Source organism: Numida meleagris, chromosome 12 (assembly GCF_002078875.1).
Source record: "Numida meleagris isolate 19003 breed g44 Domestic line chromosome 12, NumMel1.0, whole genome shotgun sequence".
Classification (NCBI taxonomy): Eukaryota; Metazoa; Chordata; class Aves; order Galliformes; family Numididae; genus Numida; species Numida meleagris.
In genome coordinates this window covers 8,594,247-8,618,704 of record NC_034420.1, presented here as the reverse complement: position 1 = coordinate 8,618,704, position 24,458 = coordinate 8,594,247, and the positions used below count along the sequence as shown (strand labels likewise).

The 24,458-nt window shown below is 43.1% G+C and overlaps 1 protein-coding gene across 3 annotated transcripts; it reads right to left on the bottom strand.

Moving 5' to 3' along the window:
• CREBRF (CREB3 regulatory factor) lies at window positions 1–24,200 on the bottom strand. Of its 3 annotated transcripts, XM_021410449.1 has the most exons (10): window positions 24,044–24,176; window positions 19,309–19,411; window positions 15,973–16,150; window positions 14,974–15,099; window positions 13,064–14,141; window positions 8,766–8,960; window positions 6,803–6,992; window positions 6,303–6,376; window positions 6,045–6,167; window positions 1–5,805 (listed from the first exon to the last, which is right to left on the bottom strand). In XM_021410449.1, the coding sequence occupies exons 3-10, from the start codon at window positions 15,979–15,981 to the stop codon at window positions 5,690–5,692; spliced, it is 1,911 nt and encodes a 636-aa protein (XP_021266124.1). In that variant the 5' UTR covers window positions 15,982–16,150; window positions 19,309–19,411; window positions 24,044–24,176; the 3' UTR covers window positions 1–5,689. The 3 variants fall into 3 exon arrangements, with proteins under 3 accessions (XP_021266124.1, XP_021266123.1, XP_021266125.1); XM_021410448.1 differs by lacking the exon at window positions 19,309–19,411 and having other exon boundaries at window positions 24,044–24,200; XM_021410450.1 differs by lacking the exons at window positions 1–5,805; window positions 6,303–6,376; window positions 19,309–19,411 and having other exon boundaries at window positions 6,055–6,167; window positions 24,044–24,200.

The window sequence follows — 24,458 nt, the reverse complement described above, 5'->3', positions numbered from 1 at the left end:
TTTCCTCCACAATTTTTATTTTAAATTACAAAGGATGTTGCGTACATTGATGAAATTTGCGTCTGAATAGAAGTGCGAGGGATCGAGGGGGACAGTAAACAAAGTCAATCGTGGAATTGTGCCTCTTTTCGAAAAAAAAAAAAACAACCAAAAAACTGCACAGCTATAAACCGACATTGAACATCGCAACTCTGAACAGATCATGCTTTTAACAGGAAAATTCATTTTCTAACAGAGACAAAACTGTCATGGAGTTTCTCTGAGCTCCAGTTGGAAGCTGATGATGGAGTAGGCCATGTTCTGCTTGAAATGCCTTTTCCCCCCACGTGCCATCAGCCTTCGGGTTTGCCCGACCATGGATACTGAGCACTGAAGTTTTGCAGATGTGCTGAGGGACAGCTGACTCAAACGAGAATGCACAATAAGAAAGATCAGTACAATTAAGTGCTACTCCTGGGGTCTGTTCTTAATCTAAAGGCCTTCCTCGGGTAGATTGTGCTTTTGTCAATACTAAATCCAACGCAGAAATTTTCCTTGCTGTAGCTGGATAACACCCAAATTTGACTTCTCCAGATACGTAAGAAAACCCTGGAACACTGGCGTTATCCAAAAAGCCTTTCATTTTACCAATAAGCAGTGTGGCTTAAGATAGTTCTGGTTCCACTTTCAGCTCCACTGCTCATTAGAAAGACAATAAATGCATCGTCAGCATTTCTCTTGTGGAAGTCCACGGAAGTGTAAGAGGCTGAGGACTGTAATTCAGTGCGCACACACGCCTGTCCTACACGCGAGAAGCACTGGGGAAAAACATGGCATGTTGTGAAACGTAAATCAGAGAAAGATAGAGATACTTTTGCATATTGCAAAAAGCCTAAAAGTGCCATCTTTCATTAATGACATTTAAGAATCCCAATTTGTATTGGGAGATATTCAAGAGTGGTGTTTTCTAACATACTAATGCCCTTAATACAGTTACAAAAAGAATCAGTCACCAAAGCAGTAACTGAAATGTACTTCACACAATCCCTGGGGTAAACAAAATAGATTTCAGCTCTGTGCAAGGCTGTGTCAATAAGCCAAGATCACATCTAGCAGCACACTTAACTAGGTAATTCCAACTGAAGCCTCCAACTTCAAAATAATAATGATTAGATGCATTCTTGAAATTCAGGTCTCAAGGCCAAATACAGACCCTAACATTCATGGTACACAACTGCTTACGCCTCAACAGAATTTCAGGAAGACTAGCAAGCAAGTTAGAGGAACAGAATTGCATTTGCTATTTCTGTTAAAGGCAACTTATATACAACCCTTTAAAATTTTCCTGATAAAGCCTTTTGCAGCTTTAAAAAATAGCTATATTTAAATGATTTATGAAAAAAAGCACATCCATTCTTTGTATTTTGTGAATAAGCTGTTTTATTAACGAAGGCAAATACCAGATAAATATTGGGTGGAGGGGGAAAAAATGACACCAGGTGTCTGGTTGCTTTTAGGTTAGCTATAAGACCCTTCATCCATTTAGATTTTAGATTTTTCTGGTTTTAACTTTTTTTTCCCCAGCTTTTTTTTTTTTTTTTTTTTTTTTTTTTTTTTTTTTTAACAGTGGCAAAGGGTCTGCTATGTAGAAAGGATCAGGGACTGAAGACAGCTGAGCCCGACTCTCACATCAACTTTGCAGCAATGCAACTTCATGAAATCATGCTTCAGCTGGCACGTAAGAAAATCCAGCCCACCCACACCTAATAGTATTATTAATAAGTCTCTCTCATCCAAGAAAAGAACTCACCAAATATCAGTAAACGTGTTCAATAAACCATAAAAGAAGTGTTAGCAAAAAGGGGTTTAGGGCTCAAAAATGCCCTTCGTGATCACCCCCACATTCTGCAAGGCCATTCAAAATCTGGTCATCCATATAAATAGAAAACGACCGCTACCGAGAGAAACAAAAATAGATCTATCCAAACTCTCTTCGGGATGCTTTTACCAGTTCGGATTCACTTTTGGAGGGGTTAGGTTTGCAGAGTTCAAGGGTAATGAAAAACATTTAGTCCTAGATGTACAAGTAAGGCACAATATAAAGCCACATCATAATCTCTCATGAAGGAAGTAGGAAAGGACAAGAATCATACATGGTACAGTAGAACAAGCAGTCCATCGAGTCAGAAAGTGTGGCACCTAAGTTCAGACTGACGAGATTTGAGCAAGAGCAGTTATAACAGCATGCTTTTAATATGGAAACAAATCCTAGAGAATCCAGTGTATCAGAAAAAGGAAGAACTTCTGTTTGTATTAAATCAAAGATGTATAATTGTTTTTGGATATAGGATTAAAAGTGAATATTCACAATGCCTACACTCAAAAACAAACAAACAAAAAATCCAGGACTTCATTAAGATCCACATACCATGTATGAACACTGAAAATCTTTAGAAAATGGTCTTCTCTAAAGATCACCCAAAAACGCATGCCACAATTGCCAAAAAACAGAACATGTACATTTGTTGGTTTTTATACCCTTAAAAGATTTTGTTTGTGATAAGTATACACTAAATGTATATATTGTAATGACACTAGAGGAAGCAGATTGTTACTGGCATTAAAGTACAACCATTTCTAGACGGTTTAAATGCCACAGAGTCCCCTGGTTAAAATGTAAAGCTGCACAGCTTGCCTATGTCACCTTTATGATAAAGTTAAACCAGCAAAAGGTCTTATCTGTACTCTACATTTTACTGCCAGGTTTTATTTATATCAAGTATCGCTGCAGCATTCTGACCAGCCCAGAGTTAGCAGCAAGTGGCAGGAATCATATAAAACGCAGTTTCTTTTTTTTTTTTTTTTTTTTTTTTTTTTCCTTTTTAAACAAAGTGCTTTTCTAAGATATACATACATATAAATAGGTACAAAATAAAGTGTCAACATTAAAAAGCTCAACTATTCAAAAGCTTTAACTTAAAATAATACATAGAAAACACTGAAATGCAAGGGTATGGAATTCACTAAAGATTCAAAGTCTACTTTGAAATGCCAGACCAAAATCATATTCTGGTTTTCAGATAAAAATAAAGAGCTATAAAGTTCAGGACTTTGTAAAGCTCAGGACTTCTGAGCAGTACAGCGGGGCTTTTTGATACCTTGTCAGTTCAATTTGTCACAGAAGTTTTTACCTGATTGCAAAACTGCTCTTAACGTTTAGAAACGCCGCCTCGTCTACATGGCTTTGATAGAGCGTAAGGAGCTCTCCTATCGGAGCAGTGTGCTAACACCGTTCATCAGAAGGGAACGACAGTATGCAAATCCTCACACAGACATGGCCTTATCTTCACGAGAAACATTCTTTGTCGGGGTTTTATGGGCAGTATGCATCTCTGGAATAAGTGTAACATTGGCAATGCTTACAATAGGAATACATCTGACCCACTGTGTAAAGCAGCAGCCGACTCTCACCTCACCGTGAGAGCAACAAGAACACCCAAAGCCCGCTCCGATTTTGCAAATCTTAAGTGGATTTACAAAGTTTTGCCTAAATTGCTCTGGGTATTTGTTCAGTCTCGTGAAGGAAAAACTTTCTGTACAGCTCAGTAGTGGTATTTTGGCCTCCTCCTCCCTTTTGAGTCTTCCAAAATATTTAGATACAAAGTAAGCTGTGTGCACGCTCACCAGCATGTGGCAGGACTGCCACCTTCATCTGCAACTCTCACTGCACTATTACAGACTTTTTTTATAGTACAAGCTTGGATATAAAAATAACCTACATATAAACAAAAAGGAATCACAGTACAAACATAGACAAACTAGAAATGAAGTGGAGAGATTCCCCAAAGGGAGCGGGGAGAAAGCCTTCATGGACTTTTGCATTTTTTTCAGCAGCTACATTTGAAAATATTTGGTATTTCTATTTTCAGTAAACAGTGTTCTGTCATCTTTAAATAGGGAGAGAAAGAACGGGGAGGAAAAGGGGGTCCATGAAACCAGAGAATGATCTTGCCTTGAGATAAAGGACTTTCATCAAGGGCTAAAGCTTTTAATCTGTACGTTAACACTGACTACAAAGCCAACTCTTATTAGCAGAAGAGCAAATAAGAACTCTGTGTTAATATTTCCCAATCGTAGAAACTACTGAATTAACAAGAATAAGTCACACATAAGTTTGAAGAAGCTAGTTTTGAAATACCTGTACAAAAATATAAAAGTCTATAAACTTTTTTTTTTGTCTTGTTTTGTTTGAAGCCTGTGCTGATCCTTGGAAACATCACATGCATAATAATACATCAACTGGAAAAGTGGCAACTAAGGAATTAGATATTTGTAGCTCTTTTTTCTCTTTACATATATACACATTACAATAAAAATAATTTTATTTTGGTTGTTTGTTGGAAGTATACTACAACAAGCTAAATATTTCTTTAAATTCTCAAAGTTGAAAACTATTTTACCAATAGCTTACTAAAATCCAAATATATTAAAATCTCCTACAGTAAGTGCAGAGAAAAAAGATTTAAAGACTCCGAGACGGCCACCAACTTATCTACCATGGAAGCGAACTACAAGAACAGCAAAATAATATTGTTATGTATGAATGCTCCTTCTGTAGATAATTGGACCCAAACAAAAAAAATTCACAGTTCAGTAAGATCCCTAACCCTGACCTTGTAATTTTTTTTTCTTTTTTTTTTTTTTCATTTGTTTTTACATTCAGTACAGTATCATATAAGCTGTGCAAAACTTTACTTAGACTGGCAGTTCGCCATATCAGTTGCATTTGTCTTTGGTACAAAAATAAACAATCGCATTAATGTGCAAGTATATGTTTTCTTCCGGCCAAAGTACCGAAATTGAGTTTTCTAGAGCCATCTTTTATACAATACATAGACTCTGTGGCATATATCTACATTTTCAACATATTCCTATATACATTCAAAAATTTTAAGAGCTGGAACAAATACATTAAAACCTATAATCTCACCATCTGTACATCTTGGTTTTTTCCCCTCGGGGTTTTCTTCATACAAAACTTTACCAGCTTATACTGATAGCTCTCCCCTCAAAATACAAGGCACAAAGAATATACTTTTTTTCTCTTGCTTGCACAGACATTTAAATACTATATTAAGCTCAGAAAATTAAAGTTTATATGGCACACTAGCTCTGAAGCCACGTGTGCTATGTACAAGTTAATGGTTGCAAAGAAAGCTTACTGTTTTTAAGAACAAAGAAAATCCAATTATTTCAAAACAACAAACAAGAACGAATACGAAAACAACAACAGAAAAACCCTAAATTGACAGCTTTATCAAAAAATGCTTCCTCTTATTTTGCTTGGAGCATAAACCTGCCACTATGTGTGGCATATGCTAAAAAAATTTTACTAGCAAAAATATGGTTTTGCTTCTAAAACAAAAGTGGTAAGTCTGGTCCTAGAACTTAACTTTGAAAAGAACCCTCATCTCTGTATGCAATCTTAAAGCAGCTTTAGAACTATCTAGTTTATGCTCCAAAAATGCTACTAGGCATTTTATTCCATGCTTTGATTTTTTTTTTTCTACACTGTTGTTTAAAAATAATGGAACCTAATTGTAAGTGTTTACATAATGCTAAACTGACATGCAGACCAGAATCCAATTTACAATGAAGTACTTGACAACACAGGAAGAATCTGACCAATGAGAACAGGTGAAGTTGTGTCTTAAACTTTTGACATTGGTATTCGTAATCCTACAAGGCCACCTGTGGGGTCTCCTTCTGCAGTCTTCTCTAAAACTTGATTCACAAATTCTGACGTCTGTCCAGCTACAGGAAGTCCTGAAAACAGAGGGTAAGAAAATGCACTGTAAAGTTACCATTAATTATACGTATTTTACATTCCTAGAAATGACACAAAGCCAACGAATGAACACTGTGGTCAGCAACCAAACAAAGGTTTGGTGACAGCTGTAATGAGGAAGCGCTTCCTTTCTCTATTCCAGAAATTGTTTGTGATCTAACATACCACAGATGATGCCTCTCCACATATAGAGGAATACGTTAGATATTCTGCTTACCAAGAGTATCTTTAATAAGTATGTTCAACCTTTGTTCCATGTTGACTCCTCTGTCATCTTTAGGCATCTGCACTCGATTAACAATTTCTTGTTTAATGGAGTTGATCACAAACAGCAAATTATCTGCAAAGAAAAAACCTGGGTTAGACACTCACCACATTTGCCCAGGAACAAGAGACGCTTAGTTATCCACACACTGTTAACACAGACTTGCCTTAAGAACATAAGAAAAACTAACATGTGAAGAGTTGTATTTACCATATTCTGTGTTGAGACCCCAGAGTTTTACTTTATTGGCTTCATACTGGGCTTTCTTCTTTAGTCTACAAGCCCTATAGCAAGAAGAGTGGAAGAATTAGAACATTTTCACAAATGTTCCAGAATACTAAGAGCATCTGATTCAGTTAGCCACGCTGACTTAGCAACCAATGCTCCCAGACATGTATCTACTCACTCATCTTCACTTCAAGCGTGCTACTACCTGTATTTGCTTACAATTGTGGATTTTACGACTGTAACAATAATTTGCCCTGCAGCTAAGTAAGACAGCAGCCAGTGGAAGTACATTATTACCTGCTAGGGAACAGGTAAACTACATCTCCACAGTGCCAGCTGCCCTGCTTTTCGATAAACGGGTAATAAACCCATCAACAGGGACTGCCACAGTAAAGCAGGATCTCGAGACCAAAATTACTCTTACTTGTACAGCTGTAGTAACGCAAATTTACTCATCCAATGAGTGTTAACTAATATGTTACCTGGAAGCCAGCTTGTTCTTTTCTTTTCTTGACCTTGGTCTGGCAGTTAAGGGAAGTTCGCTGACTGGCGTCAGGTCACTGATCACTTTATTCAGCTTCCGCAGCTCGTTACCAATCTGTAGAAGTTTTTTGGGATTGGGAGTCAGGTCTTCCACATCAGTCCTCCGTGACTTCTTCGCTGCGTATTTACCTGTTTTGAATACGCAGAAAATTGGATGGCAAGTGACACAATATGCACGCAAACCTATGAAAAAGCATTCCTAAATATGTATTATTTTTGGTGCAGTTTAAGTTCCATTGTTTGTCACCAGAGAATGGTCTGGCATAATGTGATCTCTGTGGCCTTTCACAATAGAAAGAGCATTTCCAGACAAACTGCTTTGTACAATTCGTATTATATCCAGATCAGATAAGAGCAAATCCTGCTGGCTGGGCTAGAAATGTACTCGATGTGATGGACAGTATGCAAACAACTGCGCTGAAAAACGTACGTCACAAGTTCAAAGCCAGTCATTTTGCCCCATCGGTAACCTGCTAATTCACATGTTCAGCCAATGTATTTTCTTGGAGAGTAAACCTGATTAAATTCCTAAATAATCTTATTCTGAAAGTTCTGCATTAAGAGAGATTCTAGAGATTCGGTACTGATGACCCACGTAAAGGCTAGGCAACCCTTTTTAGATGTATATGAAGCTATTTAAGGGCTGGTTTCATGGAGGAAATAAGCATCCAAGACAAAATCCTTATTAAGATCTTTTGCCACTGCCGTGTCCTTTTCTAGATTTCTATTAAAAATGCCAGTGGTTACAGATACTTGCATGCAAATGATAATAAAACTGACAAAACCTGCTCCGGAATTATTTAATCAGAGAGCTGATAATTTAGCATCGTTAAAGGGCACTTGCACCTACATGTGTCTAGTGAGACTGAAACCTTAAGTCCTGTTTATCTGTTATTTTATAACAAACGCAGCTATAAGCCTTCGTAACAGTGAGCAGTGATGGAGGCTTTAGGCATTGTTATTTGACTACAAGATAAGCAAGTAAAAAATCAAGCACATGAAAAAGTTTCCTTTCCAGAAAAAAAGAAATCTATAAAATAAACACAAAAATCTGTCCACTTATGTGAAGTTAAACTGCAATGTTAAAGATAATTTTCAGTTGCAAGGGAATGTGAACCTTACAATCAGGGAAGCTGGCTTAATTTTGTTCCTTTCAGAGCCACAAACAAATGGAACAAGCCTACCAAAGAGGTCCTGTGACAAGAAAACAAATATTATTCCTAACAGTGGCTTGTTCTCAGTAATGTTAGCTGTGTTTAAAGTAGAGCAAGTTGGTAATCAGAAAGTCATGGGAATAAAACAGTTATTAGACCAACCGGGCTGAGTTCCCGTGAAGGTATTTTAAATAAATAGGTTATTCACAGAGAAGTAACTGCTCCACTGCATCACACTGACATGGGTGGGAGAAACAAGGAGGGAAGAACAAAAAGAGAGAGCTTCACGTTGTTGCCTGCCTGTCCTTCAGTTCACACTGCAGTTAACCTGAACTTTGCACCTCAGGCCACTTGCAGCTTACTTTAACAAAAGCAAGACTGAAATTGTGTAACAGCCAGGGGCAAGTATCAGTCATGGGACCCATTCCTGATGTTTACAGTACCACACTGAGAAAATCCTGAACTCCTGGGGTTTCCACTGAAGGCCCTTGGAAGTTACAATTCTCAATTCATCCACCTCCTCTGGAAGAAACCACATTGAAATTTATTACTGTACGTTCACTGTGCCTTCCTTGGACACAGCGCGGATCTCAGCTAACTGAGCAACAGGCTTGCAGTGTTTTAGTGATTTATTTCCTTGGTCAAAACTTGTGAGTGGAATTGCAATTTCAGGTAGGGAAGTTTGGCTATTGATGGCGCCAGCGTGACAGACTGTGACTTAGGGCTGTAACTAGGACTCCACTCTTACCATGGTGGAGACCGTTCTTCTGATACATGTTACTTGGTAATGTATCCCGGTCCCACTCCGACGGCCGCAGCATCCTTTCTTGCTGGGATGGCGTTAGCTGCTCGCTGTACTCCCAGAAGTATCTTCGCTTGCCTCTTTTTCGAGAGGTTATTGCAGTCGTTTCTTTTAAATCCTCCACAGAATCATTTTCATATCCTAAAAGAACGCATTGCATTGTTTATGTAAGGTTTATAAGACAGTTCCTAGCTTTTTAACCGTGGACCAAGTGTTAAACACAAATTGATAGACAATGGCCTGTATCACATTATCTCTTCTACTTGGTTTTCAGCCTCAGCTGAAAACCACTGGGTATTTGCTTTAAAAGTCAGTGATGGTGCTTCATCAGCTGAATGGAGACAAATGACTCATGCATGGAAAGCCCCGTTGGGTTCTTTGACCCCTTGAGCTCTGCTGCTGTTCTCCCCACAATCCCACTGTTGTAGAGTACAGGAAACAGCTGCTGGAGAGTGCTCCTCCACTTACAGTGTTCTCCATTAATTTGCAGAAATCCGAACTCTCCTCCACATTTTAATTAATCTCCAATCAAAAGCATAGAAATAGCAGTGGATTAAAAAAATAAAGATGGATTAGCAAATGGCTAATAAATAAAGCAAGATTGTTGCTCTACCCTGAGCTTAAATACCCTTGGGAAATAAATCACACTATCCATCTCTATTAGAAGGAAGGAATGGGGAATGGACCCAATTCCACCAGAAAAGAACATCCAAACGGAAGGGATTTAAGACACAACCTGTTCAATCTTCTTCACGTCTTCAGTGGGATGGAGTCAAATGATCCACAATAAAGCTACACATGATTTTAGGGATGTTTTCTAATGCACTTGATATGACAAACTGTTCTTAAAGTATATGGAAACACTAATGACACTATCACCACTGCATAAATGTTTAGACCATAACTATGTAAATTCAAAATATAGTTTTCAAAATCCTACCTATGCTTTAGAAAACAAATACAACCTGTACTAAGGTAAGAAAAAACATACAGCATCACCTTGTGTACTAAAATGCTATATCACACTTCACATCTAATTAAAAAATAATACATTTCAAATATCACATACGCTGATGAAACTTCAGAAAAACCCAAGCACTGCTTGGACTGTATGTGTCATTAGCCCATATGGGCTAATATGGGCCCATATGCTTCAGCTCTGCACCATCTTTGAGCAGCAGCACAAAGAATGCATTCTTTCTTTTAAAAGCTTTCTTTATTTTAAAACAGTCCATGCAATTAGTCTGCTTGCACTTGAGAAAGCAGCTGAAAGAAGAAAAACAAACTTTCTTGCTTTGGTCTGACTCTCCCTCAGCTCATAACCCAACCATGAGTGGCACACAGAGGATGAAACCAGTTCTAAACTTGATTCTCTGGTTTATTGACAGGACAGTGTTTTAAAGGAAAAATCAAACAATAAAATATGTTTTATAAAACACTTCTCTTTTTGTTGTGTAGCCAAAGTGATGGCAATTTACATTAAATATAGTTTCAAGTACGACAGATATTTTAGTTGTACTTTCCTTTGACTGAAATGCTCCTTGACATCAATATCCAAATACTCTTCCTTACCTTCCACCTACAAAACATGTCAAGCAATGTAACTCATTAAATAGACAGGTATAACTTCAGCCCAACTTTGTGATAACGCAGACTTAAGCCAACCAATGAAAACAAATCTCTTTAAGAGCTGATGTGTATAAATGTAAAACGAGGTTAAAATCAAGACTTCCTGTTTGCTTATTCAAACCATAATTAAGTTGGCTATTTAAATTATGTTGACTTAATGCATCCTGCCTTGCAAGTCTAACATTGACCTTCTATCATTTTACAGTTACATGGAACAGTCCAGTGCACAATGTCCTGCCCTACTCTGTAACACACAGCAGTGCAACAAATATGTTTAGCTTTTCTGCCCTCCAACCATCCTCCCTGAATTCTCCTCCCAGCAAACATCATACTGCAGTCTCACGTTCTTGGGTGAGCCACTCTGAAATCTGAACCAATTCTTGTATTTACTTTTGAAGCCCTTAGCAAGTCACTCCTAAAAATCTCTGCTCACAACCCTTACTGAGGTTTTAGATTAAAATTCGCCAGGGTTGAATGAAGAAAGACAGAGAACGGGACTGCCAGTTCTGCACTGTACCAGATTAAATGCAAAAAGAACTGCACCAAAACAAAGCCATACAACCTCTTCCCTTTACTATTTAACCATTGTGCCTTCCACCAGACCGCTCACGGAGCCCCAGCTGGCAGCGCAGAGCTCCAACACGCAGCACAACTCCTTCTCCCCATGCCATCTCCGAGTCTCTACAGGCACATTTCCCTTCAGTTTTCTCTTCCCTAGTGCTTCTGAAAATGGAATCAGCTGTTGCATCTCTCATTTCTGGAATCTCTTGACTACTCGATAGCAGAAGCAGTCATTTACATATATTTCTATTAAATTAGATAAGGAAAATACCAGTAACAGCAAAGTTTACATTCTAAAGCAGGCCTGGGCTTATCATTCCCATACTAAATTAGCCCTAACAGGACCAAAACTGCTAAATCTGTATCCCAATAATAACAAAAGCATTTTCACCAGGCAGTAACATTCTTAGTTACGATTCCCACGTCCCTGAAGTTCACTATACCTAAGTATTTCCTCAGAAAATACTAACTCCAATGCTTTAAGAAAGTGTATCATGCATTCCCAAAACAAAAAAAAATAAACCAAAGCTAACTGTGGATAAAATACGCGTATCAGAAGGTCACTAAATACAAAGGTTTTGTCCTATCTTCACTCTAAATTTAGTAGCTGATTTTGCTTTCAATGAAAGCACGGAAGGTTAAGAATTCCAGAGCCATGCCCTTTTTTAGAAGCTTATTCCACACTATTCACCTTTATTGCAAAGATAAAACATAAGAACGTGAGCGACATCATTAAAATACTCGGAGGCATTACGTCCTACTGTACCAAAAACATCTGCTGATGCTTTCTTATAATACCACTGTACTCGAGGGGAATGGCTCCATGGACTTGTGAGAACTAAGCTCTCTGGTTTCTGCAATGCACCACGTGGCTTTATTTAGAAGGTGAGAGCTTGTCATCAAGATTGGAACAAACAGCAAGTGGTTCATGTAATTCCACCAGCTGAAATCCCAGCATTTTCATACATCTCCTTTTCAAGATTACCAGCTATTCTGTGCAACAAGGCTCCGTGGGCTGCAAAGCGCTGCGTGGCACAGCAATCAGCACGCAGCTTTAATAGCTACTCAAACCTCAGCAAGTAGAGAGAGTTCAATTCAGAAGAAGGGAGGAAGAGATTTTAAAATGCTAATATATATGTGCTGCGTACATAAAAAAGTAACATAAAGGGCATAATGCTTAACAAGTTTAACGCCAGCTCAGGAAATCTACTTAGAAAATAATTTAATCGGAGAGTTCTTTCTGACAAACAACAGCATGCTTTAGGGAAGCTGCTGCTTTTCAAAAGGGAGAATTTCTGCTGTTTTTCTTTTCCCCCAACGTTACTCATCGCCAAACGTCTGAACACCTTAATTCTTATGCTCCACTAAAAAGCATTTATAAAATGTGAATATAATAATACTTTCTACAATTAAGCTAATACTTGGTTACAGTCCCTGCAGATTTTCTTTTCATAAAATGCTGCCGCTTTGCTACCTTCTAGATGAAGGTTAGCTTTCATTTTTGTTGTTAATGCTCCATTTCTACTCGCAGAAGAGAAGAATTCCACATTCTTCGAAGACTCACTAAATATCACTGTTGAAAACCACCAAGAAATGGCTCTATTACCACAGAAGCACTTAAGTAATTAGGAAACACTTTCACTCGGGCTATAATTTTGTGCCAGCTATCAAGAGATACAACTTTAGCACAGCCCGCTGAAGCCCCAGAAATCTCTGCACATCCTATCATCAAACCATGAAAAGGAAGGTAACAATTGCAGGTAGTTGCTCTATGCCCCTTGGCTATGAGCTCATTCTCCTGTATTGTCTATCATAACTTTTGTTGTATGACCACCATTCATGCTTTGCTTTTTTTTTTTTCCAAAACAGGGAAAACAAAGGCCTTGTGTAGTTTTCATTAATTACATTGTGAAAAGCACTTATAAAATCTGTGATGAATGTTCAGAATTTAAGCGTTGTTCATCTCTAATTACAAAGCATTCAAACGCATTCTTTCCCTCTTGGCAGACAAATTCATTGACCTCAACATTAACAAACCCCAACACTGCTGGTACCTGGTTCTGAGAAAGTATCACTGATGTCATCATCTTTATCATCCTCATAATCTTCTTCCTCATCATCGTTTTCAGACAGCTCGTGCTCGCTGCCAAATCCTTCATCATGATCTTCATCTTCAATATCTTCCTCATCCTCCTCATCCTCTTCAGGGTCTCCTTTGGCTGACTGTTCCCCCAAACTGTCTGTTACAAAAAGAGAATAGTTGTGCTCTTCTTTTTTCTGTGATGAATCTGACGCTGATGTGCTGGCAGAAAGACTGCTCTCCCCCACAACAAGTCCTGGAGTTTCCTGGGGTGGCCTGAGGAGCAGTTCTTGAGTCTCTTTAAAAGGCAAAATAGGAGGTGTACAGTGACTGTGTGGGGACTCCTTTATTTCTTGTCTCTTTGCTACAGCACCACAGTAACAGGTGTTTTCCTTTGCTGCGTCTGCATGCGCCTGGCTCAGCACTGGTCTGCTCTGCGGTAAAGGATTGATTTTTACTTTTGCCTTTTTAACATAGTCTTTACATTCAACATGAATGTTCACCTTTTCATTATTGTACACATTGGTCTTCACCATGATTTGTGTACTGGAAGCAGGCTGTGCTGCAGGTTTGCTTGCCTTTTGAACATAGTCCGACAAAGGTGCCTCAGCCTGAACGTTCTTGGAGGAACAGACTGGGGCTGCTGCTCTACTTGCAATTTTTTTTCCAGGTAACAGAGAATTTAAAGGGTTTTGTTTTACACTAAAGAGTGAATCGGGATAATAGAGCGAATCTGAAACAGGCTGGGAGTCCTCACTGTTAAGCTGAGCCAGAGTCGGTGTTTTGCTTATCACTTCTTCGTCTTGGTATGGGCTTGAAAAATCATCAAGGCCCAGATAATCCACCTCTTTTGTTCCCCAGATGTCACAGCTGGTTAGTTTAGTGTATTTAGTTAAGTCTTCACAGTACGTGTCCCACTGCTCCCACTTTGAGGTGAGAGCAGCTTCCTTGTCCAGGATGTCCGTAAAAGACTCTAAGTTCTCAAGGTCTTTGCAGTCCTCCATTGAAAGTAAGTTGTCTCTGGAGCTTTGCTGGTAATCCATTTCTCTGTCCTGTGCATCAAAAGACAAGTTAAAATTAAGATAGAAAAGTAGTATCAAATCATCTCTGTCCCCTACTTAAATTTACATGGTAAGTTTAATTCAAGTGAAGAGTAATAGAGTGATAACACATGAAGATATCTCAACTTCCAACGAAAAAATTATTTTGAGGGTCAGATTGGAGCCTAGTTGCCCTGCTTCAGCAGCACATCCTTGGGAAAAAGTTGCTAGAGATACAAGTCAAATACCCCTGGATTCTTTTTCTGCTATTAATTAGGCCATTAGAAACTAGAATAGGACCAATATCTATGCACTTAGAATATGAAAAACATCACAGGCAACACGTTCTAGCTTCCATTAATCTAGGTCAAACTTTGCTACGTGAATAACAGAAATCGCTTAAGTTTACCAGTGCCTGGAAAACCTCATTCTAAGCCCATCAACAAACAATAGTGAGCTACCTTTCACCTTCCATGCAGGAAAAAAATGAGTGCTACTGTGAACAGCTCGTGAGCCAACTTTTATTTTGCTTCCCCTGCATTCACAACTTGAGTGAAGTAGCCCATAACTGCTCTTGAAGAAAAGATGGTTTGTAAGAACAGTCTCCATCACCACAGTGTAACATTAGCACAGCTCTCTTTGACGCTTTTGTGTCAAGCCCCTCCTGATGACCAGCTTTAACAAGCAGATGACCAGGTTTAACAAGCAGTTAGGCTCTTTCCCAGTCATAGTAAGCAGTAATGAATAAGCACCCAGCATTCTTGAACAAATACCCCTTTATTACTACATGAACTCAGGGTGTTAGTCAAGGAGAAGGAGGTATGTGCACACAAAGCGGACCTACCAGTTCGTACATGAAGTCTGGATCTGAACTGCTTGCCAAGAGATCTGTGCTCATCAGAGTCTGTTCTGAAAACACATGGCTCCGAAAGGCATCCCCAAAAGGAGGGTCCATTCCACTCACACTGGGCTACAACAAAATTGATAGCGAATGTTGAAGCAGACCACAAAAAAAGCATGTTCTTTACTTCAATAAAACATAAGTACTGCCATTTTATCCAAGTGTCTGGACTTGTGCTTTACTTGCATCTGGAAGGTTTTTACCTACAGATGAGCATTCTGTTTTGTTGGTTTGAAAATCTTAGGTGTTTGCCAAGTTTAGGGATATGTTAGCATGTGCAGAAGAGGAGAGTGAGCACTTGCAAGACACGAAGTATCATTAGGCACTACACGCTTGCAAGGCCTTCACCACAGTACGAATCGCTGCGTACTAACGCAGTGTTGGCCGGTTTTAGAACCACTAGAACTTGTAAAGCTTCTACCTGAGACTGTAACAATAGCAAAATTATTGTAACTAAATCAAGACCTAAGAACAAAGCAGAACTTTGCAAACAAACACTATGCAGGATGACTAGACACGCAGGTGATACGAAGCAAAGCCTCTGCTACGTTCCATTCCAGATCTCTATTTCTCTTCTAGACAAACTCGCCCTGAGGCGAGTTGGAAAGGGAGAAACACTGTACTGCTGAAAGTCCTTCAGTGTGCTGCTGCGGGAATGACTGCAGTAAGAAAGGGCACTTCTCCAGGCAGCCACCCCCATCCGGAAGACAGCTTGGCTGATTCTTGCTGAGTGAACAAATACAGCACCGAGAGCAGCCCCACAGCTTCCACCACCAGGACACTAAAATATTACATACTGTTTAATATCTCCTAATTCCTCCCCGTTGTTGCCAGTCAAATTTGCTCTTATGCTTTTTCCTCTTTTTTTTTTTTTTTTTTTTTTTTAATAAGAAAGCAATGTTATTTACAGAAGCAAATACAATCATAACATTCCAGACTTACCTGAGGCATTTCCAAGCCCAGATTCCCCAAATCCAATTCCAAACTTCTTGTTTTATTCACTTGTAGATTTCTTTCCAGCTTTACCTCAGTCTCAGTGAGTTTACACAATCCATGTAATGAAATTTTTCCTTATGGTAACTTCAGTTCACTCTTATGGAGCTCTTCTATTTGTAGTTTTCTGTGTAGAATAAACAGAGCAAACCCCCAAGTAGGTAAGTGTTCCGTCACCAGCAAGACAGGGCCTAAAAAACTGCCCAAGTGAACTAAAGACAAGAATTCTCTCTGAACAGTGATTATTCCTTATGCTTGAATATGCAGTGGTTTTCTCCCCTGCCATTTTTCACCAAATGAAAGGGCACAGGTGTGACAGAACAGAGATTCTGCAAAAAAATCTTCTTGCCGGAATTACATTCTGTTGCCTTTTTTCCTCACTACCTAGACCACAAGCTCTATAGACGTATGAAAAGAAAAGCCTGCCTAATTGGGAATAATGACTAGCATACTGCTGGGGACACAAAAGAGATTAACAACCTTTATGACTAATACAACCGAGCCAATAAAGTCTAAAATTGTCTCAGACAGACATCTCAAAATATTAGTTTCAGAACAGGCAGTAATACTGCTCCAGTAAGAAGACTCCTCCTTTTCTTAAAAGTTTAATCCATTCAACTTCAGATAAGATTCTATCAATCACTCACACAGCAGCATCTAGTGGCAGAGGGATTACAGCAAGCACGCTCACTGTCCTGAAGTACAGGAAAGGAAGAGACAACTGCCCAACAGAACAAGCAAGTAACAGGAAGTAGAGAGAAAAATGCATTAAGGAAGGAAGAATGGAAAGGAAGGACAGGAAGGAAGAGAGAATCCTTGGTATCAAATTAGTATCTAATGTAACTACATTGCTTTCATGGAGGCTGTTTTCCTACTGCCTTACTTTCCTGTGATATCCCTACTCCAATGTAAAATGCCTTTAAGAAAAAAACTGTCAGAGGACCATAATCCAAAAACAGAACCATCACGCCTGCATAGATTTTCAGCATTAACAGTGATAACAGAAAATACATTTGTTTCTCTGAATAGAATTCTTCGCCAGACATTGCTCCTAAGTCAGTTCAGTGCAATCTGCTCCAGCTATGTTTATCTGCTTACTTGCAAAAGCAAACAGCAAAGTAAAAGTGTTCTACACTGCTGAGCCGCCTCCTCCCACCAGCACATGGCTGAGGTTATTCCTGCTCTCAGATAGTATCTCAGCTATTTTGTTAAATGCAGCACATACTATATCAGATACTGTGCAAAAAACATCTTTACTCATCAAAACATATTGCTTTTCAAATATCAGAGTACAAAGAAGAAAACAAAAGCTGCAAGTCCAGTCATGCACAAATTACAGCTCTCAATAAAACCAAGCTCCCGCTGCCAAGCCACGCTGCTCCTGCGTAGGGTCCCGTGTCCATTAAGAGCCAGCTCCTTCTGACCAAATTTTCCTTTTGCCTTAAGGCTTCCAGGGAACTCCTTTTACGTATCTTGAAGTGACATTTAAAAGCTAAGCTTGCATCCCAGAACAATGTGCCTAAACAACCCCTGTCTTCCTCTGCACAGCAAAGGCTACGCAGCCACAAAACGAGTCCTTCCTCTGCTGCAAAGGTGGCATGAATGACAGATGCACTTTGCAGCCTGGCCTAATGCAAGAGAAAGGAGCTGCTTTTTAAAATGAATAAACTATTTCCCCATATGCAAAGAAAGAAGTGAGAAAGATATCAGATTTAATACATGAGCAGCATCCTTCTTTCTTTCCAGAGAGCTGCAGATCGATGTCTTTTCAATAGCACGTCAGATTGATGCTCTCTGGTGCCAGCACCAAGTCACAGCCATGACATCTGCATTTGTGTGGCAGACCATCCATCCATTCTGCCACTGCATGATACACGGGGGAACGAAAGGAGAAGTTTGCTTCGTCATTACCACTTACTGTTACGCTTCAGTCAGAATGCGTCCCTCCAGAAATTCCACTGTCCTTAATACACAGCTGCAAAAGGGAAATTAAACTTAACTGTTACTGACACAGATCTCAGCAACCAACAAACGCTCCCAGGAGTCAGGGCAAGGGAGATCTGGGGTCATTTCCAAACATTAAGTGTTGAAAATACTTTTTACTCTCCCTGAACTATCCGGCTACAAGCTCACAGCGCTGTGTAAGAACGACAGCCTACGTTCTCCCAGGTCAAAGGAGCATATCAGATAGGGAACACCGCTGCAAACTCTGAACCACCTGCGATGGAAACTCTGCAGGTTGTGACGCTACCTACGAGGAACACAGATTTGAATGAAGTACAAGATCTGCAGCAGAGCTCAACAGCAATCCTACCGAAGACAAATGCAGCAGGAATTTCTACTTTAGGACAACGTTCATTAACACCTTCCGTTGGCCTCCCCCAGACACAGGGCGACACAGGTTAAATCCCATGGCCGCCCCACAGCTGCGGCGGAACTCAGCGCTGCAAGTAGTGATGGAGGCACGCATATATATAATGTTCATGCTTGGATAAAACCTCCAGAAGCAGTCAATAAGTAACCCAAAATTGCTCTATAGAGTTAATAATTGATTAATCTAAGGCCAAATCCTAATAAAAATCCTCCGTATTTTTATTTAGTGTTTGGAAACGCATGGTCAGAACAGCCTAACAGAAGTCCCACGATGCCTGGGAAGCCTCAACTTCAAAGCTGTAACGCCAGGCTCATTACAGGCCATTACGGATGAAGCAGCGTCTTTAAGCTGGCAGACAGCAGGACCTAAACTCGAAACATGCAGCATTAAGGAGACAGACGGCACTTACCATGCATGTGCCATTTCCCCAGATGAGGAAAACACCCTCAGCAACTACACACTATCTCCAGAGAAGCCCCTAGAAGAGAAGAGCCCCAATTGCCACCTTACAGCTTGATGAGTCTGAAAGTCTTCCCCAGCCACCTGTATGAATCATCTGCACCGCCGCTATAACCAAAGTTGCTATTTCTGTCTCAATTCAGATGCGTACTTTGCACAATCTGAAAAGCACACAGAGCGCAGCTATACCATTTTATTGACTGCACAGTGCCCATTATCACAGCAGCTAAATGCTTGTTGCAAGCACGTTACGCCAACAATTCCACTTTCCATGGCAGTGGCTGTGCATCATACAGCGCTGTTTGTTGCAGATTTTTCATGCAAGTAATAATAACAATAAAAAGAACGTCATGAGAGTCTGTCAGTGCTGGGCTAAAAACATTCAGAGCCAAACTCAGTCTCAGAGAAGGCACACAACCTCTGCTACGTAAGTTAAAGGAATGATTACATACCATGCCCCTTTTGCTGTATCTGGATGCTTTATAAAGAGGTGCACTAGGTTCTCCGCTTCTCTTCAAACTTTTTTTCCTTCCACAGTTAGTGCCAATCTGTTTCCTATTACAGAACATACTCTGCTCAGTGCAGCCTTCAAGTGCAGAACATATTTTTCTGAGTTTTGTTTCCGTCTAACATTCTTGGGGTTTTTTTCCCCCTTATTTCTACATTAATCTTCAATTGTTAACCAGACTTAAAAAAAAGCCACAGAACCCAGCACATTTCCTTTTCTGCCCACCACAAAGCTGCTCACAGGGTCGCTTTTGGGTTTTTTTTTTTTTCTGGAGCTTTTTTTTTTTGGTAGCAGTTGACTAAAGACAGTCTGTAGGTCCTCAGCTTCTGCCCGCCCCAGCATCACTCCCTGCTCACCCAGCAAAGCACCGCCACCTCCTCAGTCACATTTTTGCATTAAAACACAGCGTTAGCACCGCAGACATTATGTTTTTTGCCTCTTGTATCCCAGAGGACAAACAACAGCTGCCCAAGACACGCAGATCCCATGTCTGATAAAGTGTTGCCTTCTAAAAGAACTGAAGATACAAAGATTGTTTCACTTCTGTTAAAGCCTCTTCCCTTCAGGGCCGGAAACTGCCGCTTCCCTGTCTTCGTTCCCCTTCCTCTACTGATCGTCCCTTCATGTTATGTTTCAGCTCTACGTTCCCACAGCAGACGTCAGGACCTCGAAGCAGTATGGACCCTCTGGGCTCCAATCACACATGCAGCACCTCAGGTCACAGAGCTGAACGACCAAAAAGAATGGCACTGCATTGCTCGGATTACTGCACCCTGCCACGCCAACCCCAGGCACCTCGCTTCAGAGGGGTATTCCAGACCAGCACGACTGCATAAGCAAATAAGCAACGCCAATAACTGATCACAATGCAAGAGGCGCAAAAGTGATTTAAAAATAAAGCACACATGCAACTGCGTTGAATCTATATATTTTATAGCAGCTGTGCCCAGAATAATATGTTCTATTAGAAGCAGTGGCTTTTCTGTACATTCTGGAACAAAGACTGAGATTTTATTATTACCTTGGGGCCAAGAGTGGGAAATGCAGCATGTTACACTTGACAGAACTATACAGACGTACTTCAATTCATTTAAAAAACCTTTCATAGTTAAAAGATGAAATGCATTACATTGTATTAAATTTCCACTGTAGAATCAGGAGAGCTGCTTGCCCAAGAAAATCTTCATTAAAACCAACATTCTATCTATATTTTTTTAACCAGAAATTTCCCCTGAAACTGAGTAGAGTCAAAGCTACAACAGAAAACAAAAGCAATGCCAGGCAATGACTTAGCCTGCAGTCTCCAGGAATATTCTACATGCCTACATGATGGTTGATACCACAGTCTGTTGTTGTTTATTTTTCTTCACAAAGTCTGACAAAAAAAAAAATATCTTAGGATGGAAAGAGTGGTATAATCCAGTCCATTCTTGATAGCGTAAAATTAGGTACTGTTACACGTCTGTTGGAAAGGAGTTGTCAGTACAGCACACGTGGAAGGCAGCCAAGAGGAGCCCACTGCCTCAGTGCTGAACTCACACGAGGGCAAGTCAGAAATCAGGCAGCAACACCATCAGCCAGAACAGTCACACACCAGCAGAAAGGTTCTAAAACAGGAGGAGGATTCTTTTCTTATAATAACATAACGGGGGAATGTATTACTGCAGGGCTAAATCCTAAAACCTAAGATTTCCAGAAACTTTCTGGCTTAATTTTAAAGACAATGCCAACTTTCAAGTACTTATTTTAAAAACTTTTATTTTAAATAATCCTTTAGTTAGATTTCACAAACCACTTAACACAGACACGTAAGTCACTCCCAATTAATTCCTGTTAATTCTGAAGGGACTTCCAACCTCTGTGCTTCAGAAAGGTTTTTTTTTCTGCAGCTCTCAGCATTTAGAAAACCACAGTGAGATGTTCAGCAGCTTGATGCCTCCACAGATCCCTCTCCTCAGCAGGTAACACTCCTACCAAACACAGGGCAATTCTTTTGCTCAAGTGAGCTAATGGCCACAAAGCAGCTTATTAGCTCTCTGAGAGAGCTCTGAAAAGAACTATTGCTGAGCACTGATTTCTACAAGAGATCTTTCCTGGTAAAGCAATGGTGGTGTTGGGTTGATGGTTCGACTTTATGATCTTAGAGGTCTTAGACGTACGAGGGGCAGCTGAGGTCCCTGGGTTTGCTCAGCCCAGAGCAGAGCAGGCTGAGGGGAGGCCTCATGGCAGCTGCAGCTCCTCACAGGGAGCGGATGGCAACTCTGAGCTCTGCTCTCTGGGACAGCAACAGGGCCCAAGGGAACAGCATGGAGCTGTGTCAGGGGCGGGGCAGGTGGGGGTGAGGGAAAGGTTCTGCCCCAGAGGGTGGTGGGCATGGAATGGGCTGCCCAGGGCAGCAGGCACTGCCCCGAGCTGCTGGAGTTCAGGGAGCATTTGGACAGTGCCCTCAGACACAGGGTTTGGATTTTGGGTGGTGCTGTGTGAAGCCAAGGGTTGCACTTGGTGATCATTATGGGCCCCTTCCAATCCAGGACATTCTATGAGTCTACGGTCTTTTCCAGCCTTAAAGATTCTATAATTCCATTCAGTGATTCTAACCTATTTCCCCTACAGAACTCCAGTTCCTCATTTGTGGTGCCAACAGTAAAACCTCACGGTTTCTAAGTGCCTGCCCGTGATTGTCCCTACAAGAACATATGCGGAATGATAACTGATGCTCCCCACAGGCCAGTGACTAAGAAGCTACTTGGGTAAGGGACTCTAGGTCAAAGATTAACCCACCTTCTTTAAAATAATTTAAGATGCTAGAAAGCTAACTCTACCAGAATCTGATTCTGTTTTGTTGAGTGATTTCTACAAGCTGTTCTCAACCACCAATATTTCAGCTGCTGTCACTGACAGATTGGCACTGTTCAGCCTGACGTGCAGGGAAGCCTGAAAACGAACACGCGATTATATTGGAGCACAACAGATTGAACTGGGCTCATTAAACTATCTTTGATATCTGAGCAGCTCCACAAGGTGCTGCCCTGAGCAATGCTGCGGACATGGCTATGGAGAGACACCAGGCACAGTGGCAGGGGACAAGAGCATGAAGTCCGGGGTCGGTATGGAGCCCGGCCCGAGGCTCGCGTAGGGGAATGCAGCGCTGGAGAAGGGGACCCACGGCTCTGGGGGTTTCATAAACGGACCACAGGAGCCTGCAGGAACCGGCTTATGGGGCAGGAGGGTGCATATCCGCAGCCCGACTGACACCGAGCTCCGGGCTGCCACTGCCCACACAGAACGCCGGGCACCGGCGGAACCCACAGAAGCGAAGAACTCCAGGAGGCGGAGCGCAGCGCACCTCGCCGCGTTCGGCTGCTCGCTCAGGACGGCCCCGGCCCCGCCGCGCACCCGCCCCTGACCCACTAACACACCTCCCCGCCAACATGGCCGCCCCACCACCCGGAGCCGAGCGCAGCCTAACCCGGCCGCCGTCCCGCCCCGCCCTCCCCGCCCACTCATTGGCTAGCACCTCCGGGACTCACTTTCCCATTGGCCGCCGCTCACGCCGCTCACCCGCCCAGCGGCCCTTTCAAGCTAGGTTGAGGCAACATGTAAACAAACCCCCTTCCGCCGCTCCGAGGGGACCGCTGCGGCCCCGCGCCTCCAGGCCGCGCCGCTCCCGCACCGCCTCCCCGCGGGGCGCCGCCGACCCCCTCCCCACCTCGGTCCCAGCGCGGCAGGCGGGGCGCGGAGCACTCCCTTTGCCCAACGCGGGTGGCTGCCTCCGCCCTACGGCCCTCGCAGGGGCTGGGGGTTGCCCTCTCCGGGGCTCGCAGCCCTCAGCCCGAGAGGCAGAGCCCCGTCCCGGGGCCGCAGCCGGGTCGGGCCGCTCCGCGGTGAACCTCCGTGACACTCTCGGCGGTTACATAAAGCCTGCGGCCGAGCAGGGGGGTCCCGCCCCGCCTCCCCCCGCCGACGGACATCGCCGTCCCGAAGGCGCGGAGAGCCGCGGCCCGCTCCGGGCGCTCCAACAGGTGAAGGCGTAGGGGAGGCGGCCGCGAGCCCGGAGGGGCAGCCGGGTTCTGCCGCAACCGCTGCTCGAGGCCGGGCAGCGAAAGCCGAGCTGTCCCGCAGCCCACGGCCGGAGCCGCTCCGGGGAGCGAGGAATGCACCGCCGCCCCCCGGTACTCGCGGCAGCGCTCCCTTTCACCGCACCGCCCCGCGCCGCCGCTGACAGCCGGCACCGAGCCCGCGCCCCGCGCAGCCCCGCTCGGAGCCCCGCGGGCGCCGCCTCCCGCAGCCGGCCAGAGGGACACGGGCACCCCCGGCCCGCAGCCACACCCCCCGGTATGGGGAGCCAGGCTCTGCGGCTGCCCGCTTGACACCGGCACGGCTCCTCGGCTCCCGGCGCCGGGCAGACACACCCCTTTTTCCGTGTGCCGGAGCCCCCTGCCCGCCGCGCGCACACCCCCCAAAACACCGCCTCCGCTCCGCCGAGACAACGCGGCTCCCTTCAGCAAAGGGCCGGGCCGGGCCGGGCCGGGCCGGGCCGGGCCGGGCGGCAGGCGGGCGGGCACGGGGCTCCCCCGAGCCCTCTTGCGCTGCCCTCCCTCCCCCCTCGGCGCGCAGCTGCCGGCCGGGGCCAGGTTCCGCGAAGCCGCCGCCCGCCGCCCCCCGTGGCCCGCACTCACCGAGCGGCCGGGGCTCAGCAGGGGGCGCCGCCCCGCGCGCTCCGGCCCGGACCCTCCATGCGGCTTTGGGGTTTGTTTTGTTTATGTCCCTTCCTGACGGGTTCCCGGAAATCGCGTGACTCGCCCCCCTCACGTGGGGAGGGCGGGAGGGAGGAGAGGGGGAGACGAAGCCAACCAATCGCTGCCCGCTTCTGCGTTGGCCAATGGGAAGCCAGCCGGCCGGGCCTCCTCCGTCACGTGACAGCAGCGAGACGCGCGGGGGGGGTATTTAAGGCGCGGTGGCGAACTGCTCCCGAGCAGTGCGTGCTGTGGGCAGTTATGGCGTTGTGTGCGGCACCCCCGGGTCCGGGCAGGGCACCTTGCTCTATTCTGCTCCACTACCCGGCAGTACGAGGGGCAGCCCCTGCTGCTCTTC